Consider the following 19,581-nt stretch of genomic DNA (forward strand, 5'->3'; position numbering starts at 1 on the left):
GCTTACTGCTAACTTTTAAAATTGTAATCTCATCCAAAAATACTTCAGTGACTCGCCAATGATCATATGCTTGTGATCTTGTAACAGTATTAAGTGATAGCTCTCAAGCCTGTATTACTTTTAACAACAACAACAAAATTAAATAGTATTGTTCTAGGGATCTGGGCCCCTGGATAGTTAAACACCTACCTTGTTCCAGATCTTACAATAAGAGGAAACCATATATCACTTTAATGTTGAGAGTTACCCCAAAAAGAAGCTGATGGAGATTCTCTATTCTCTATGCTTGAGTTTTACCACCTGCTGGCCATCTAGATCTAACAGATAACAATATTCATTACAAATGTGAGATTAAGAAAAGGAAGAATATGTGCCTTGGCATAATTATCCTTCTGCCAAAATAGTGAGAGTAAAATCTGTATATGCATGTTTGCCTGTGAAGTGTGTGTGTGTATACAAGACATTGCTGCTGCTGCTGCTAAGTCGCTTCAGTCATGTCCGACTCTGTGCGACCCCATAGACAGCAGCCCACCAGGCTCTGCCATCCCTGGGATTCTCCAGGCAAGAATACAAGGCATTAGAGGGAAAACAAAAATATCACATTTAGTAGACTTTGCCCCATTAACAATTTTCAGTGAATCTAACAAGATCAGCATTTTCTTCACTTCTCTAGGAGCAAAATCATGTTTAAAGAGTATGATAGCTTTTTCTTGTACTTATAGTCTTCTAAGACAATGCACCTATTACTCACTGTTCAAGTCTATGTTGATCATTGTCTGTTTATGAACTGAATGGTTAATGAAACTAAAGCATAATAGAAGGCTCCTCTAATCATTTATATATACAAAAGTTGGTCTAAAAATGTGGCAAGGAAGAAATGATTGGTATGTAAATAAATAAGCAATAGTTCTCAAGGTTGAAATACAGAGAATTACATACTAAAGTTAATCAATTAAAGAGGCTTCACTAGAGTGAAATAGAAGTATAAGGAAAAATACGGAATTTAAATTGTTTAGTTTCACTGAGAGGCTGGCTGATTATTAGTGCAGTTCTGAGAATATCAATGATGGCACAGCCCATTAGATTTAGCCAGTTTGATTTTTATATTTGTACTCAAACTTTAGTCAAACTTGAGATAAATACAGCAAGTCTATATGCATTCTTGAAGAAATGACAGTGATTAGTTGCCTTACAAAGAAACAAAATATATTTTGTTTTAAACTTCATCAATATAATACTGTGTACATGACTCACGTTTGGAAGGTCAAAACTACATTTTGGAGTCTTGGAGTTAATTTTAAATTGATATGTGTTGGTAAAGACATGTAGCCATTTGAGCGTCCATCTCCACATCACATTACCTATTTCACAGCTCCTTAGTGAGGACTGAATGAAATGATTCTAAGAAATACCCTGCACTGGACATAGTGCACACTGAATGTGGACAGTGCTGACACTTCCAATTATAAAACATGAAGGCTATAAGATACTCCTGACTATGTGCCCACTATGATCTGAGCACTTCTAACATTTTCTCATATAATGTATATAACAGTTCTGTAACTACAGTGTCAAGGTATTGCGTTTCGGTTTCCTCAGGAATACAATGAGGTTAAATACCATTTTCAGAATCACACTGGTAGTGGAAGACAGATGTGGCACCAAATTTTATTTGTTTCCTGCAAACACTGCTGCTGCTAAGTCGCTTCAGTCATGTCCGACACTGTGCGACCCCATAGACGGCAGCCCACCAGGCTCCTCCGTCCCTGGGATTCTCCAGGCAAGAACACTGGAGTGGGTTGCCATTTCCTTCTCCAATGCATGAAAGTGAAAAGTGAAAGTGAAGTCACTCAGTCGTGTCTGACTCTTAGCTACCCCATGGACTGCAGCCTACCAGGCTCCTCTGTCCATGGGATTTTCCAGGCAAGAGTACTGGAGTGGGGTGCCATTGCCTTCTCCGCCTGCAAACACTAGATTCCTCTTTATACTTCAGCAACTGCTATTGAGCTCATGGTCAGACTAGAAAAGAGATGTAAATCTTTAAGGATATAATCAGACCTTATTTCAAATACCTTATAACTCATTCATCTACCTGATTCAAGTAGATAAAAGGTACAGTGTAAGTTTCTTGTCTTAGGGTCACATGCTACAAAAACTTTCCCTTACATTGAAACTGGGAGCTGCATGCATCCCCTCTGAATGGGAATGAATTAATTCATCAGACATAATAGAGTAAAAGAAATAGGAGTAGTAGAGATGAGACATTTAAAGCTACTGGTGTGATTTTTGGGAAGTGAGATTATGTTTCATTACTTAGTGGTTGGAATTCCAAAGGATGATATTCATCCATCCATAGTTAATCAAATTAGCATACTGGTGAATAGCCATGGTAGTTAACCCGATTCAAATCTCGTAGCATTGCCAGTGGGGTTAACCAACTATAAATTTGTAACATGGCTCTGATTATTTGGCATGTGCTTTAAAATGCTTTTATATTTAATGGAAAAAATGAATATTTGAAGGTTTCAGAGGTCAGAATTTAATCAGCTGTCAGAAAGAAAAATTTGATATATCAAATACAAGTCTGTTTCTTCATATTCAAAAGCTAAAGATCTATCCTCTCTCAACTTGCTTATAAATATTCAGTGCCACAGAAACACAAATAACTCTCCATTTTTCAGTGCATTCTGTGTAATTTACATGTGATCAAAAGATTATTACATGGTACAGTCAAACAGTATTGCATTTATTACAAATAAAAAATTATCATGTGGCCAGGTTAGCAATGTATTAAATGAACCTTATTTCTGTGCATGCATGTTTGTGTGTGTGTGTCTGTGTATAACTTTTTAAATTTAAGGACTTAAAGATTAAAGATTATGCATTAAGTTCCATGCTACTGGAATTGACATGGAAAGATTAAAAGATTATTATCTGTTTACAATGATGAAAATCTTTATGAAAATGACAATATTAAAATAACTTGGCTTATCTAATCCAAAAGATCCCAAGGTCAATTTTTAGTACAAAATAAAATTCATACAAGATATGAGTCCCTATCTTTAAGATTATCCCCTTTATCATTATTAACGATACCTTCTCAACAGTTAATGTGGTTCTAGCCTTCTTTTGGGTTTTTGATGTTTATCTTTAATATATAGTCAGTCAAACAAGTAATAGTGCAAAAATGGGCTGTGTTCTACCCAAGATAAAGAAAGAGATGAATCTTAGAATTATTTTTCCTTTCATGCAATGGGCTTTATCAATAAAATAAAGCTTTCTTCATCTAGGAAGCCTCTTTTAATTTGTTCAGAGACAGTCTATCAAGCTAAGCTCCAGCAAATGGTGTTTAGAATAGTAATTTATACTTTTTTTTAAAGCAGCCAAGCACTTACTATTTTTCCTTGCTGAATGGTCACATTCCATAGTCACCATGTTGAAAACACCCTAATTAAGGGAAGTTGAAACAGACACACAGGCTTTCGAGAAGAAAGTTGAGTTGCACGTCAAAATGCAGTATCCTCAATGCTGATGTTATTTTTTCCTTCCCATAGGGAACCACAGTCAGATATCCCGAGTACCTGTTGCTATTAAAGTGCTGGATGTCAATGACAACGCCCCTGAATTCGCATCCGAATATGAGGCATTTTTATGTGAAAATGGAAAACCCGGCCAAGTAAATATCTCCATGTTGTTAATGCTGAATATGTTTGTATACCACTGTCTCATATTTGATTAACCTGCATTATAGTGTGCGTTTGCATCATTTACAACCTGGGAAGTCATAGGCAAGAATCATCCACATGGGAAAAGAGAGGGAGTATTTTCCTTTCCAAGATGTTATTCTCTTCTGACTTATGACCAAATTGGCTCCTGAAAAGGAATGGCCCGCAGTGTCATGAACCCGGAGCCAAAAAAGATCTTAAAATATCTCAGGATAGGGATGATCACAGGAGAGGTCTTAGAGTAATGGGGCCAAAATGTTAAACCTTCAGATGACAGGAAGTGAAGGGAAAAAAAGCCCATGGGGAAGGCATGTTTGTTTCATATCAAAGGTAGGAATGACACATAATAGTGGAACCCTAGGAAGACCAGTTGTAGGAAGTGCATTTTTAGATCCGTTAGGTGTAGCTATATTAGATAGACACAAGACGAACAACATGTTTTAGACATGCAAGTAAAGCATCTGATAATTGTGTATTGATGTGTATTGATGGAACTTTTTTTTAACCTCTCTTATATAGCATAGATAAGATAGTGGCGACACAGAGAAAGGGAGGAAGGAAGGGAAGGAGGGAAGGGGAGGAGGAGGAAAGGGGAGAATGAAGGAGAGAGGGAGGCAGGAAAAGAAATAGAGGGTGGGAGAGAGGGAGAGGGTTAAGAAAGAACAACAACAAAACCTGCTATACTCTGAATGTCATAATGGAAATAGTCTATGTAAAGTTCGAAAAAAAACACAAATGTAATAGATTTATTTTAACAAGGTGCCAAAGTACTGTATGTTTAAGAAATTTATCGTTTTTCAACTTCCTAATTTATTTCTGGATGGTGACATTTTAATTTAAATAAACAGCAGCTGACAGCATGACATTGGAGTTGTTAATCCAACTATTCTTGTGCCTCATGTGGGTGTTAGGAATGCAACTTACTATTTGCCAAGCATTTACCTGACAAGAGTCAGATTTTTTCCACCTAAGAAGGGAATAGCACTGTGGCTCTATAGTTTTATGTACTTATTACAGAAGATCAAGTTGCTGCTCCCCTATAAAACAGTGGACATTTTCCCCAGACTGCTCTCCTCTGTCTGAAGGATTAGCATTGTTTCCATCCACTAAAAGACGACACAAGTACACGTGTATGCACATAAGTTAAAAGCTAACATTTTAATAATAAAATAAATTTTAAATACTAGGCATCCTATATGTTATAATCAAAATAGTTACCTTCAGCAGTGATATGCCAAAGGCAACCTCTTTTTTAAAATACTACTCTAACATTAGTTTCAGTGTTTCTTACTCTCATCATGTTGAATTGCCCTCTACTTGTCTTATCCTTTGAGTGTTTTTATTTGTGATCCTTTGAGGATGGAGGAGTGTATATACGTGGCAGTAAATATCATTTAGCTAAAGTTGGTGAATGGAGTTGATGGAGAGAGTTTGGTCAAAATACATGCAAGGTCAGTTTTCAAGGATATGGTTGTGTGGGCCAGATTGTTGTTGGGTGATGTAGCCAGTCACAGAGTTATGTCAGACATTTTTGATCATACAGAAACTGTCAAATGCTTTAGAATTTAAATAAAACTACATTGTTCATGCAAAACTCATCACACAAGTTCAGAGAGTCAATGGCATTGATATTTCAAAAATTCCACATTGGCTTCACTTGTGATATTGACATGCATGCCTTTGGACCTCCTGGAATATGGAGGTTTACCCTATGGATTTTGACTGTTTCCAAGGTTTTAATGATTCATCAGCAGTTTTTAATCCTCAGAAAAAAAAAATGCACTGTTTCATCACCTTTCCTATGCAAGATCAAAATAAAAAACAAAAGTCGATTCTTTGTTTTATGATTTTTGCAAATCAACAAGAATGACTCACTCTGTGAAAAAAAATATATGTTGTGTGTGTACACTGCACTATCTTATCCTCAGATGAATGTTTAGGCATGTTTATTTGACTTTATATTTACATGAAGATATCAGATATTTTTCTGTTCAGCATAATTTTTTGGACATATGGCTGACTGGTTGATGCACACAGTTTAAATAGCTCCTGAATTCCTTGAATCCTTTGTGCTAGTCAGAACTCATGTTTGATTCATTACATCATTCCCAGGTCACTTTTAATGGCTCAAATATCTCATTTTTATATTTAACATTTTCAAGAATTCATATTTGTTATCCGCACTAAATAGTGTTCACTTATATAAGTTTAGCACGGATGCACTTTCCATCATGTTTCATCCTACCACATGACTCAGTTTGAAATTAGAATATTAATTATCGCAGTCTCATGCAAAAAAAAAAGTCAAAAACTGAATTAGCACTAAACTCAGTCATCTCTATATTTTTCAACAATTAACATCTGCTTTATAACAGCCTCAGAGAAAGACATGCAGGTGACTTTGCCTGGAAGATATGGATTTAAGGTCTGCTGTCTGGGAGATGATGCAGTTGGATATCATTAGCAATAATCAAGCACAAGCCATCAAAAAAACCCAATCTGTAACAAAGCTTCTGCATTGGGTGACCCTCTGTAAAGAGGTTTTTAAAACATCTCAGAATGAAAACCAGTTGCAACATGAACACAAGAGAATGCTACTGCACTTGACTGTTCTCCATTGGACTCATTTAAACAGAGTCTAAAATACAGAAAAAGAAAGGAAAACCACCTTCCTCTTCTCTAGGCATAGATCCCTAGTTCATGGTACACCTGGCTAAAATTGTTATAGGCTCACTGTGAAAGTAGAACTGGAAATCCTGTCTCTTTCTACCACCTTCTCATGATGCTGAAGTAAAAGGTGACATTTTCTTGAATTGGCTCCCTTAAGAGGGTAATGACCACCCATGACAGAGAAAAAGAGTTCACAGTCCATATTATAAAAAAAAAAATCAATGTGAATCCCTTTTGCTGCTGCTGCTGCTAAGTCGCTTCAGTCGTGTCTGACTCTGTGCGACAGAATCCTTTTAAATAATCCCTCCATTTCAAAGTTAAATGTTAATGTGGAATTTTCTGATTACTAGTTACTCTTATTTAAAACAATTTCCCCCAAATAGCTACAGGTAATTTAAGTTAAAAGTTATAAGGTGATGTATATTTTTAGTCTCCAATTTAATATTGCCATGATATGCTATGCTATGTTAAGTCGCTTCAGTCGTGTCCGACTCTGTGTGACCCCATAGACGGCAGCTCACCAGGCTCTGCCATCCCTAGGATTCTCCAGGCAAGAATACCGGAGTGGGTTGCCATTTCTTTCTCCAGTGCATGAAAGGGAAAAGTTAAAGTGAAGTCGCTCAGTCGTGTCCGACTCTTAGCGACCCCATGGACTGTAGCCTACCAGGCTCCTCCGTCCATGGGATTTTCCAGGCAAGAGTACTGGAGTGGGGTGCCATTGCCTTCTCCATGATATAGTCATCTACAAATTACTTGGCCCTCAGTTTAACAGGATGAATAAAAAGATTCTCTCCACTTACTTTTATTTGATGGTCAAAGCAGAAATGAGGATATGAGTTGAGGATTAGAAAGGAAGATATATGACTGAAAATGTATGTATCTAATAGTTTGATAGGTTTTGGTCAGTCAGTAAATGCTTATTGAATACAAACTATTAATATGTCCCAGAACTTGGCTAGGTACTGGGGATTTAGTGGCAGACAAACATCTGTCTTTTTCTGCATAGAATTTTCTCTCTGGTAGACATTTAATAAAATTAGAAATGACAGAATTGCAAGAAAATATCTCAAGTCCTCTGGGCAGAAAGGAAGTTGAAGAGATGAGAGGAAATGGAACTACCTTAATGAAAAGATCCCTTAAAAAGGACACATGCCACCAGAGATAGGGGATATCTATCAAGTGCTGAGAAGAAGTCAGCCGGGGATATAAACCAGGTTCTGTCTGAGGAGAATGGACCTCTGACGGGAGAGGTGGAGGACCAGGTAACAGCTCCAGCGGAAGAAACCAGTGTCTTCCTTCACTGTGGTGATACCGCCACACTCAGAACCAAACGTGAAAATTACAGGACATCAATGGCCAGTGTTGGCCAAAGGGGCTTCCATAACTCTGTTCTACATTTTATCTCCTCAAGAGGGTCTTTCTAGGATTTTATTTTAGACACTTATCTCTTGCTTACCATATATACAGAATTAGAATAGTTTGCTCCTGATGGTTCAGTGACACAGGGACTGAACTGAAAATATGAAATGTGAGTCAGGGTCTCTGAAGTCTCAGAGAATATTTATCATTCAAGAATTAGTTAGCAACAGACCCTTTCGGTGCTTCTTTTTTTCCTTCAGAAAGGAGCTTCCCTGTTACTGTAAATAAATCTAGTGGAATATAATTTAAGCTTCATCATCATCTGTAGAAGTTGAGATGTGCTATTTAGCATCAAGTTAATTACGTCTGGGTTAAAAACATACTTTGGTTTATCTCTTTTAATCCTTTCTCTCTCTGACCAATACTGAGGCAATATAAAGTTTGCTTATCATGAGACTATCACAGGTTAAAGAAAAAGATAATAGCCTATATTTATAGATATGTATCTAGCCAATGTTCTTCATGTAATGGATATTCACAAAATTTTAGAATCATCATTCTAATTTAGCAGTGACAAATATTTTAATAATTAATTTATCAGATATTACCATTGAGACACTTGTTTTATTCACAGACATATAGTGCATAAATGAAAAATCATTCACGTATTTATTGAACAATATTTACTGTGCATCTACAGAATGCTAAGTTTTGTAATATTACCTGGGGAAACAATGTAAAAAGAGCAAAAAAAGTGTTCCCTGCAATGGAACTGAATGAGGAAGAGGGATAATAAAAAGGATAGAATGAATCAATAAGATAAATTTTAAAAATTAGGCTGAAGAAAACACTAACACAACTTGGAAAGAAGAGAGTATAGAAAAAGCAGAGATATTTTATGTAGCATTGTCAAGACAGTTACTTTTTAAATGGGTATAATTTAAGTTCAAACTGAAAAAAAAAATGAGAAAGGGTAGTCATACAAGAAGTGAAAGCAGAAGTCTTCTAGCCAACAGGATAAACCTGTGCAAAGATCCTGAAGGGAGAAAAAGCTTGGTGTGTTTGAAAAATTGAAGACATCTGTGGCTGAGAATAATAAAGGTAATAAGCAAGTTTAATGAGAGTATAATAAGAAAAATGAAATTGGACAAAAGAGTATTATGTTTGAATAAAATCCATACACGCACACGCACACACACACACACACACACACATAGATGTGGGCATGAGCAATGAAACAGGAAGAGCATCTAGAAGGATGTAATTGCAAAAGATAATGGTAGCCTGGCCTGTGCTGCCAATGAAGGGGGAGAGAGGTGACTGGGGAGGCTGCATACTTCCATGCATCCAGTAATACCTCCAGGCATCTAATATGCACTCAGCACTACTGTGCTGGGAGTTGGTGGTGTAAAGACATTTTACAGATATGGAAGCTGAGGCTGAGAAAAGAGTAAGAGTCTATCCACACCCATGAAAAGTAAGAAACATGGGCTTCAAAGTCTATTCTTGAAGGTGACCCAGTCCCTGTACTTTCTAGGATTTCACAATGCTTCCCAAGGAGCAGATTTTGGAATTCCATTGCCAGGGTGGCATACTTTTTAGAAAAACAGTAATGAGAATAATATTCTAATCAAGAATGAGCACTTTTCAAAAAAAAAAAATCAGCTCCCATGGTCAATAACACGCTCTATTCAAAAGCATTCTACATAATAAGAAAAGTAGAATTAGCCCTTGATAAACAGCAGCAGTGAATGAGTTTGCTACTCTATTTATATCTATCTATCTATCTATCTATACATATATATATTTAGTTTCTGTTGGTCTCTTTCTAATAAATGTTAAACAATGAAGTGAAATTATGGCATTTTATAACACTCATGAAACAATAAATATAGAAGATTTAATTTTAACTTTCCTGCCAGAAGGCATCTTTCAGGATCTATCTGCATATACGAGAGGGAGAGAAGATTGATTTTAGAACAGATGAAACTGATAGCCTCAACAAAATGCATAAAATACAATTTTCATTTTACTTTGGGTGGAGTAAGGAGATGGTAAATCAGTGGAATGCATAAAACTATGTGAAGATGACACATGTAACAAAACATTTCCAGACAGTCACTAATAGAAGCATAACTTTTAGAGTGGAATTTTGACAGAGGGGGAAAGCTTAAAAATAAAAAAAGTAAAGTTAAAAAAAAAACAGAAGTTTTGAAGGTTTGAAACTACCACAATCTAAGTCTGAGTCATAGATCTGCCACTTACCAGTTTTGTAACCTCGGGTCTTCTGTTAGTTTAAACATATTTTAGGAGTATCTAGCTTAATATCAAGTGCTCAATAAATAACTATAATAACTTAGTATTATATATTTTAACTAGTTTCATAATTTTAATAGCAAAATATTTTATTAGAATTTTTTGGTTTTATTGCTGTTATTGTTATATATTTATGAGCTTTGATTTGGAGCGAAACACTATAAATAATCCCTAAATGATTCAATATAAACTAGGACAATCTATTCCCCTATATTGGAATAACTCTTCCTCTGATAACTTACAAGTCATATTTGTCAAGGGTAAAGAAAGGGCTCCTGCATCATTTCTCCCCATATGAATTTGTGGGATAATATAATTATTTTATTCAAGTATATCGGAGTCAGCTTACAAGACAACATACAATCTAAATCTTTTTTGAAATCATGTTTGCAGCCTCTGTATGTTTTGGCTGACCCTCTTGCATGAATCCAAAGCCACAGGCTTTATTCTGGCCCCTGACCTAAATAAGTAATGATCCACAGGAGAAAAAAATGGCATAAAGGATTGTTTACAAATCTTGGGCTGTTACTGAATGATTACTCTGTTTTATTTTCAACCTTCAAGCTAGTGAATAAGAATTTAGATGGAAGCATGGTGGCCACATGTGTATTCTTGTTTTTATTTGTCCATGGAAGCCATGGTGATGAGCACACCTTTTGAAGAAAGTGAAATTGACAGTAACCATTAGGAGGTTGTCATCCTAGGCTTTGTGTTAGTGATATAAATTGGGCAAGATTTTATCTCAGTTAGTAAAAAACCCTCCTGCAATGCAGGAGACCCTGGTTCAATTCCTGGGTCAGGAAGATCCGCTGGAGAGGGGATAGGCTACCCGCTCCAGTACTCTTGAGCTTCCCTTGTGGCTCAGCTGGTAAAGAATCTGCCTGCAATGCGGGAGACCTGGGTTTGATCCCTGGGTTTGATCCCTTCCCCTGGAGAAGGGGAAGGCTACCCACTCCAGTATTCTGGCCTGGAGAATTCCATGGACTATATAGTCCATGGGGTCACAAAGAGTCAGACACGACTGAGCAACTTTCACTTCACTTCACTTTATACCAAGAGGAGCTGATGTATTATCAGAAGGGCAGAGATGCAAATGGAGCTAGTGCTAAAACCACCAAGCTATGTAGACACAACACCTTCAAAAGGAGATTAAAGAGGGCTCCAGGACTTTAAGACTCATGTGGGGTTTTAGAGGATAGCATGTCTTAAAGGGAATGCCTGAGAAACACTTTTACAGTAAAGTGTGTCAGTAAATGTTATGGTATGTGGTGTGTCTGTGTGTATGTGCATGGTTTCCCCAATAAGGTTGGGAACCACTGTATTAAACAGTTAAACAACATTATCTTGTACTGATTTTGTTTAACTATAAGATCTCTTTACATTAATAAATAAATATGAATCCCCAATGTGTTAGAACCAAATGGTCCTTGGCCTTTACCAAACATAGTTGATTATAAAATCTTTTAAATTTCTTTCATAGAAAACTATACAACAAGTGGTAAATGGAACTCAGCTGGAAAAATCTTGCTTCAGAAGAATAAACAATATTATGCTTAGCATTTTCAGTTTATGATATTCATGAGGCATCAGGAAATATTCCTGTGAAGTTATATAGTGGAAGATGGAGAGGAGATAAGACTAAAAAGCAAGTTGAGACTTCTAAACTATGTTGAAAACTGTGAATTTTGCCCTACTAATGAGGTTTTCAAAGCAGAGCAAGTGATGGAGAAAATTTTTTAAAAAAATATTAATCATTTCAGAGGTATACAAAATTCACATGACATATGCAGAGACCAGCAAAAGAAAATAAGAAGCAGGAGCAACTGGAAAATTCAAACTTTGTATAAATACATCCTTCAAGAATCTTTGCTTTGTATCATTTTATGTCAACTTAGTTTCAGTAAAGGAAAGGAGAGTGAAAAAGAATGAAACAAAGATGTTGGAAGTTCTATGGCGGGTTAGTGAAGGCACGGGTCCCAAAAGTCTACCCAGAGGTCTGAGGACTTTACTAAGTGTTTAAAAGAAACATACACCATCTAATCTGCATTTTCTTCCTGTAGTTTCTATAGTTCAGACCTCTAAGATCTATACTCTAAACAGCCAGCTAGTGCTTTTTAAAGACAAGAGTATATTCATGCAAAGAAATAGGACATAAGAAAACACTTTGGGGAGTAAAAGGAAAATCTTGGTAGAAATCGGATTGCCTTGAAAATTATTTTTTTAAAAAGTATCTAGGAACTATCCATTAAATGGATATGAACAGTGCTTATTTAGAACTATGTTACCAAGTTTTGAAAATAATTGAGGATAATTGGGTCATCCTGTGAGTTTTAATGTAATTTCTCAAATTCCTGTATTTCCTCCTTTTTCAATTCATCATCATTGATATAAAGTGATTTCTTCCTTTTTCAATTCATCATCATTGATATAAAGTGATTTCTTCCTTTTTCAATTCATCATCATTGATATAAAGTGATTTCTCTTGTAGACATAATTTATATTTTCAAAGATCACTCTTTCAGGGCATGGTTCTTAGCCTATTTTGTTTTGTTCTCTTCGGTTAGAGATACCAATGGTAATCTAATAAAAGCTTCAGATCCTCCCTTCATATAAGTGCGTATATAAATAATTTCTTGCAATTTTGCTTTCATGTTTCATTTTTTTCCTCCCTCAAGTTGAAAACTACTGATCTAAGAAATTTGTTGCTGTGGGCTGTGAAGTCATGTCGGACTTTTTTGTGACCCCATGGACTGTAGTCCACCAGGCCCCTCTGTCCCTGGGATTCCCAGGCAAGAATACTGGAGTGGGTTGCCATTCCTACTCCAGGAGATCTTCTCAATCCAGGGGTCGAACCCACGTATCCTGCTTGGCAGGTGGGTTCTCTACCACAGAGCCATAGGGAAGCCCAATCTAAGAAATTAGAAGTTAGTATTTCAGGAACGTTAACACTGATAAAAACCATCAATAATAGGCCAAAGAATGAATGGAAAACCAAAACTTATCCTGTCCTTTCTGTACTGCCTTTGATGTCTCCTCACTCGCTCGCTTTCTACCACCTTTAAAATCAAAAAAGGGAACCTTTAATACTCATAAAGTAAATAACATAGGTGGCAAGAATGGATAAGTTCATCCTTATGCTATCCAAAATGTTGGAGGTCTGAGCCCCAATTTAACTGAAGTACATGTGCAGAAGGTATGAACGGCAAGAAGATTCTGAGGCAACCTGACACAGGGGCAGGAGGATGTAGGAGTTTGTTATCCAAATTACTTGGAATCAGATGTCGTAACATCTTTGATGCACTAGAGTTCTTCATGTCTAACTCTCAAGGTTACGTAAGAATTAGTGATGATGCTAAAGCATGACTGACATGATTTATGTATTCATCCACTCACTTACTCATTTAGACAATACTTATTAAATAGCCACCATATGTCAGATACTTTTGTAACAGCAGTGATAGGGGAGAAAAAAAACCCACTCATCACTTAAGAACAAATCTATGAATAATACCTACAGGAACTCAGAGGGGATATTCTAATAGATTCCATGAGGATTTTAAGATAGTTAACCAATCAGATCACCAGAAATGTGTTTCTTTGCTGGCTGCTTGCCTTTTGAAAAGTTAATAACGACAGCGAAACTGTACTACTCAAAATATTTTTGTGTCAGTATAAAAGTCTAAGCTAAAGCTTAAGAAAATGTTTTAATAAGAGCAATCCGAGGTTTGCTTTACTATTCTTGCTTTACTATAATCTGAGGTTTAATGTTATTGATTACCAATGAATCATTTTTTTTAAGAGTCAGAATTATGATATGGCCCACAGTTCTCAAAAAACTTTCTTTTTTCAGTTTTATGCCTTAGAAAGGTCATTTGATTTCAAGTCAGAGTCTGCTCCCATGGAAATCCAAGTATAACCTGGAAATTCATTTCCTTACGCCTGACCTCAGATAAGCTTTGTTTTTCTAATGAGATGTATATTAGCTTTTATATTCTTTTGAAATTAATCCACAATACATTATCAGACATTCAATTTTTCAACTGCATCCTAACTTTATTGATAGAAAGTATTTAAACTAGATGCTTTTTTAAAATTTATTTTTTAATTGAAGGACAATTGCATTACAAAATTTTGTTGTTTTCTGTCAGACATCAATATGAATTAGCCATAGGTGTACATATTGTCCCCTAAACTAAATGCTATGTATGTACGACATACACAGTAGTATGTAGTATGTAGTATATTGATATACTACACATCAATACATATCAATAGTAGTATCGATAACAGCAGTGAGAGGAGAAAAAAACACCAACTCATCACTTATGAACAAATTGATAACTTCTCCAAAATTTTTATATCATTTTCATGAAATAGTTCTCCAATTACTTAAAAAATCAACTGATGTCTAAGTAGCTCACAGTGGGAAATGTGTGCATTTTTCGTTTGCCATCAACTCAGTGTGCCTATAAAATCTGCTTGTGTGGAGACGCACTTCCCTGAATAAATCTATGCTTCTTTTTCTTCTGTTGTTTAAAACTGAATGTGTTCAGATGTTATTACATCAATGAAGATTTCAGCCTTTTAAACATGGGTAACTTTATGCATTTTAATAGCATAAAGTCCTCCAAATGATCTACCAGGCATCTACTTTAAGAGAAAATGACCAGGCCATCTGCGTTAAAAATAAATGAAGTGTCAAAAATGGTTTAAACCAAAGTCCTAACCATAGCCCGTTCATAGGATATTTGGAAGATAATTTAAAGATTCACCATTTCACCACTTTTTCCCCCAACACATCACGCCCCGATTTTGATGTGCGCTTGACAGTACAAACTCTCCTAATGAATAATAAGAGGGGACATATAGACACCAATCATTTCCCTTGACTCAAAAGAGTGATCCCAGTCTTAAGCATGCATCAGAATCAGTAAGAAGAGTGTTTAAAACACAGATTTCTAGGCCCTATTCCAAGAGTTTTGGTTCAACAAGCTCAAGAAGTCATATGTCTTACAGAGTTCCTGGCTTAAATAAACAGTGGGAAAAATATTCATTGCAGGTGTAATATTTAGACCAAACTTCTGAGACGTGGTATGACAGGTAATTACACTCATTTACTTCAGGTAAGCTAAATTATTGCCTCTTTCGTTTTGGTTGTGAGAGCTTAACATGTATATTCACTTACCAGCATGTATGAGTCTTTTTCATGACGATGACTTAGAAATATTAAGAATAGTATTGCTTGTAGGAGATCTATCCGTTAATTACACTTCAAGAATGCATTTAAATATATGAATGATTTCCACCCCAGAATATCAAGAAATCCTCTTTTCATTTGTTCTTCTTATTTTTATTATTATTATTCATTTCTAAATATTTTCTTGGCCATGCCACACAGCATGTGGGATCTTATTCCCCAACCAGGGATCAGACCCATGCCCCTTGCATTGGAAGCATGGAGTCTTAACCGCTGGACCACCAGGGAAAGTCCCTGATCTTCTTCACATGTGCTCATACACTTCAGGAATTACTTCTTCAATAGGTGCACTTGGGAATAGAAGTCTTTTGAAACAAAATTGGGTAAAGGAAGAAGATGATGCTACATGTACTCATAAGTAATTTCCCCCCCTCTGTTCTTCATAACTGCCTAAAAGAAGGCTCCTGTAAAATTATTCTGTTCAATATTTGTATGTGTAGGTTGTCTATAATAAAAGAGTCATCTGGGTTTCAGAGTTTCTCCCTTTCTTTATAAAACTGGAACCCCAGAGAATCTCTCTGCCCTTAAATGTCAAGGCAAATATACCAGTTGTTTAGATATAGTAAATAAAATTGCTTTCCCACCTAATTGGATAGAAGTGAGGCTGTGTTCGTGTAATATCAAAGTTGTTACACTTATCAAGGTGCTATGTCATGAAAAAAATGGTATTGACCTTAACAAAAAATAGTCAATAATAATGATGATGACTAATATTCATTAAACGTTTACTAGGAACCAGACAGTATATTAAGAAATTGATGTGAATTTACACAGGATCCTATGAAAAAAAGTATGTTTTCATTTAAAATTTAGTAATACAAGAAGACTGAGTTTCAAAAAGAGTTAAGTCCCTCCATGTCATGCAATTAGTAAAGGATGAGATTATGACTTCTATCAAGGCAGCTTTATTTCAGAGTCCATAACCTTAATGGCTATCTCATTGTTTTATCCATGAGTTATATTTTGTGCTCTTTTCTGTTACTCAAGCTAAGTAAAATTATAAGACATTTCACAAGGTCCTTAACAAGAGTAAAACACCTACCAAGTAGGAATATGTTCCATTTTTTAAAAATGGAGAAATAGAAAATGAGAGAAGTTATTTCATTTATGCCTGAAATAACCTTGATATACTGCTTACCATATAGCATGTGGGTGATACAATGCAAAACTCCACAGCTATTGAAAATGTTCTTAAATTGTGGTTCTCATCTTATCTGGCAATAAGGTCCAAGGCAATGATATCTTTCTCAAAAAAAAAAAAAAAAAGTGATCCAATTTTTCTATTTAATGACACTGGCAAAGTTGAATAGAACATAATTGTTCAAACAGACATATTAGGCATCAAATTGTATTCTCTAAATTTCACAAACCTAAAAGTATTTCTGTGTTAATTTTTGATGGTAAATCTGATATCTCCTTGACAGTCATGCTTTGTAGGCATATTTTTTTTGGTAGAAATTATGTTGTAGCTATTTACAGTAGTAGTATAAGCTATCATTTTCACTCTATTAGCTGTTGCCCAGTGTTTCATACTGAAGTGATGAATATCACAAATTTCTAAATATGAATTATTAAGTGAATTCTCTTGACATCCAAAGGAACAACTTAGCAGTCAGTTAATGCAGCTCTGCAAAGGAAATAAGCACATTCAACTGGCACCGATTCTGAGTACGTGTATCTATCCAGACAGTTCTCTGCACGGTGGTAATTCTTCTAAGCCCTATAATTTATTCATCTAGGATACACTCCAAAGCATTGTTTGCATGTGTTATCCACTAGCTTTAAAAACAGTGCTCATTATTGGGAGGGAACAGAAGACACAGCTCTTCAGAAAGGTGTGTGGCAGTGATGTGTGTGTCCAGGAACATGCTTTTTGGCACTTACAGCCTAATCAGCGGAATGAAAGAGGAGCAGTGAGGATTCAAGATGTAAGTCCTTTACCTCCAATATCCTCCCAGAAGCCACACTACAATCACTGTACGATTCCAAATTTCATTCTAGAAGCCCGCCCATACTCAAAGTGGAAAGAAACCTGTAAATGCCCAATGAAAATGTTTTCAACTACTCTGAAATTTTCTATTTCAAGCCACAGATAATAAATGGACACAAAGGTAATGACCTTAATTTTCATGAACTTATCAGAGCTAGCTTTCAAAGTGATGAATGTTTCTCCTTATCCGTGGCACAAACCATCCATAACAATTTAGAAAATGGAAAAGATTCCTTGGACCAAAGTATCACTCCATGAGAGGAATGTCACTCAGCTTTTAAAGGCAGTGCGAGCCCTCTGATGTCATCAGAAATGCTGACGTCAAGTTTTATGTTACAGGTCATTCAAACAGTGAGTGCCATGGACAAAGATGATCCCAAAAATGGACATTATTTCTTATACAGTCTTCTTCCAGAAATGGTCAACAATCCGAATTTTACCATCAAGAAAAATGAAGGTAAATATATTAGCATTGGGAAACAGAATAGGATATACATCAGAAAATAGGATGTGATTTCATAATTTCACTGAAAATATCAGCACAGTATTTTTTCTTCACCTATGAGCAGTTAAAATTTAGCTTATCAGCCTAAAGGCATGATAATTGCATCTCTTCCTCTTTCCAATATTCAAACAATACATACGGAAATTGTGAATGTGCAAGTTAATTTTATCCCAGGCAGTACCTCAACCACCTTACTTATAAGAAATGAACAATAAAGATTTAAACCCTGTGAAAGTTCCAGTAATTTTAAGATACTGAGATGTCTGATAGAGGAGGAGCTGGCTTATACTTTGCAGTTGTTAAGTTTTAATTGAATGTTTACCAAGTCTTTAGGGAAAGCCTATTCTAATTTTGCCTGATTGTGGGTACACATTAGAGGTATTTGTTTTAAGCCTGTACCAACTTTGACAACAGCAATTAGATCTGAAAATCCTTCTTGAAGGACACTCCTTATCAATGTTATTTTGGTGCTAATATGAACTGATTTTATTGTTAAGTCTTTTACTCACAGAGAACATTTAATCCATTTAATTATTTGTTAAGAACCAAGCTCAGATTAAGCGTTTCCCATAACTATTGTCTATTACACAGGAAGGTCATAGATCATTTTTTAAAAGTCTATCTCATCTATACATTTTTCTTTTCTAAGCTGCAGTATATTTAACAAGGATTTTTAGCTATTTATTTTGGCTCAGATGTATTTAAGTCTTCATTTCAGATGTTTCACAGAATGATTAGCAAAATAAATGTGTTGTCAGGGTCTGTCTTCTGGCTTTATTACAGGCATTTGTTTAGATTTATGAATGGTCTATGTGAAAAAAAAAAAAGAAACTATACTCAATTAGAAGAGTAAAATCTGGTTCATGACATTTGGATTACTTGCTTTGTTCTGTTTCAAGGAGGTAGTGAATTTTGATAAAACTTCCCTTATGAAGTGAAATAACATGTATGGCTCTTGTTAAAGAATATTCTGGCCTTATCTTTTAACAAAATGCTACTTGTTTCTTTGGGGATCATGAATGCATCACAGAAAAGGAAATGAAAAAGCTGTTATATAGATATTACTCACTCAGCTGGCTTCCACTATTGCAAACATTAAGGAGATGAAATCTTGATCTCTCTCCTCAGTGATGGAGTTACATGTGTTAGCCTCCCTTAATTAGGAGCTCTAATCCAAGCACATTGTTTTTGTTTTTTGGGTAACTCTGCCAACATTTCTTTTTTGTGGAAGTCACATGACCATGCCTAAGATGAGAGCCCCCTTGGAAATTCCAAACTGAGCTGAAAGTCTGTGCAAAGTGTGGGCAGTTCTTACTTTGATTGTGAACTAACAGGTATTAGTCATTATTTTTGCATATCAAATGCCCTACATTTAAAAATTCTCTGTGAAGAAATGTTTTCCCATCCCTGGTTTTGAGCTTCTTGGCACTTTCTATGCATTCTGCAATTCAAGATATGCCCATTATTGGTGTGGCTCAAAGATACTGCATAAACATGTATTGGATGAATGAAAGGTTGTTACTGCATGCCTGTGAAAGTGTAGTTTTGTACTATATTTATTATGCCCCAAACCCTTTAAAGATGAGATTTTAGTCCTAAGGTGAATGCATTTCAAGTGTTTTCTCAAACTTTTAGAATTAATACAAAGTAGAAGCTTGTACACCTAGGAAAGCTCCTTGTGCCCCATCACACATTTCAATAAAACTTGCAGTAAAATATTAAAGATATGTGGATTATCTGTTTTCTCTTGAAACTAGAA

General features: G+C 35.7%; 2 protein-coding genes across 7 annotated transcripts in view; one reads left to right on the top strand and one right to left on the bottom strand.

The window, feature by feature from the left end:
* The window catches only part of CDH8 (cadherin 8), a 1,308,359-nt gene that overhangs the window by 1,233,612 nt on the left and 55,166 nt on the right, over window positions 1–19,581 (top strand). For 3 of the 5 annotated variants that reach the window (XM_081511603.1, XM_081511604.1, XM_081511602.1), the window contains 2 exons: window positions 3,555–3,676; window positions 17,657–17,774. In XM_081511603.1, coding sequence (XP_081367729.1) covers window positions 3,555–3,676; window positions 17,657–17,774 — 240 coding nt within the window. Of the gene's footprint in view, window positions 1–3,554; window positions 4,586–17,656; window positions 17,775–19,581 lie in introns of those variants that run through there. The other 2 variants (XM_081511605.1, XM_081511606.1) reach the window with 1 other exon arrangement.
* The window catches only part of LOC145514263 (uncharacterized), a 1,003,391-nt gene that overhangs the window by 48,398 nt on the left and 935,412 nt on the right, over window positions 1–19,581 (bottom strand). The window lies entirely within an intron of this gene.

The sequence above is a fragment of the Giraffa tippelskirchi genome, chromosome 7 (genome assembly GCF_054371585.1).
Source record: "Giraffa tippelskirchi isolate mGirTip1 chromosome 7, T2T-mGirTip1v1.2.pri, whole genome shotgun sequence".
In the NCBI taxonomy this organism is placed as follows: Eukaryota; Metazoa; Chordata; class Mammalia; order Artiodactyla; family Giraffidae; genus Giraffa; species Giraffa tippelskirchi.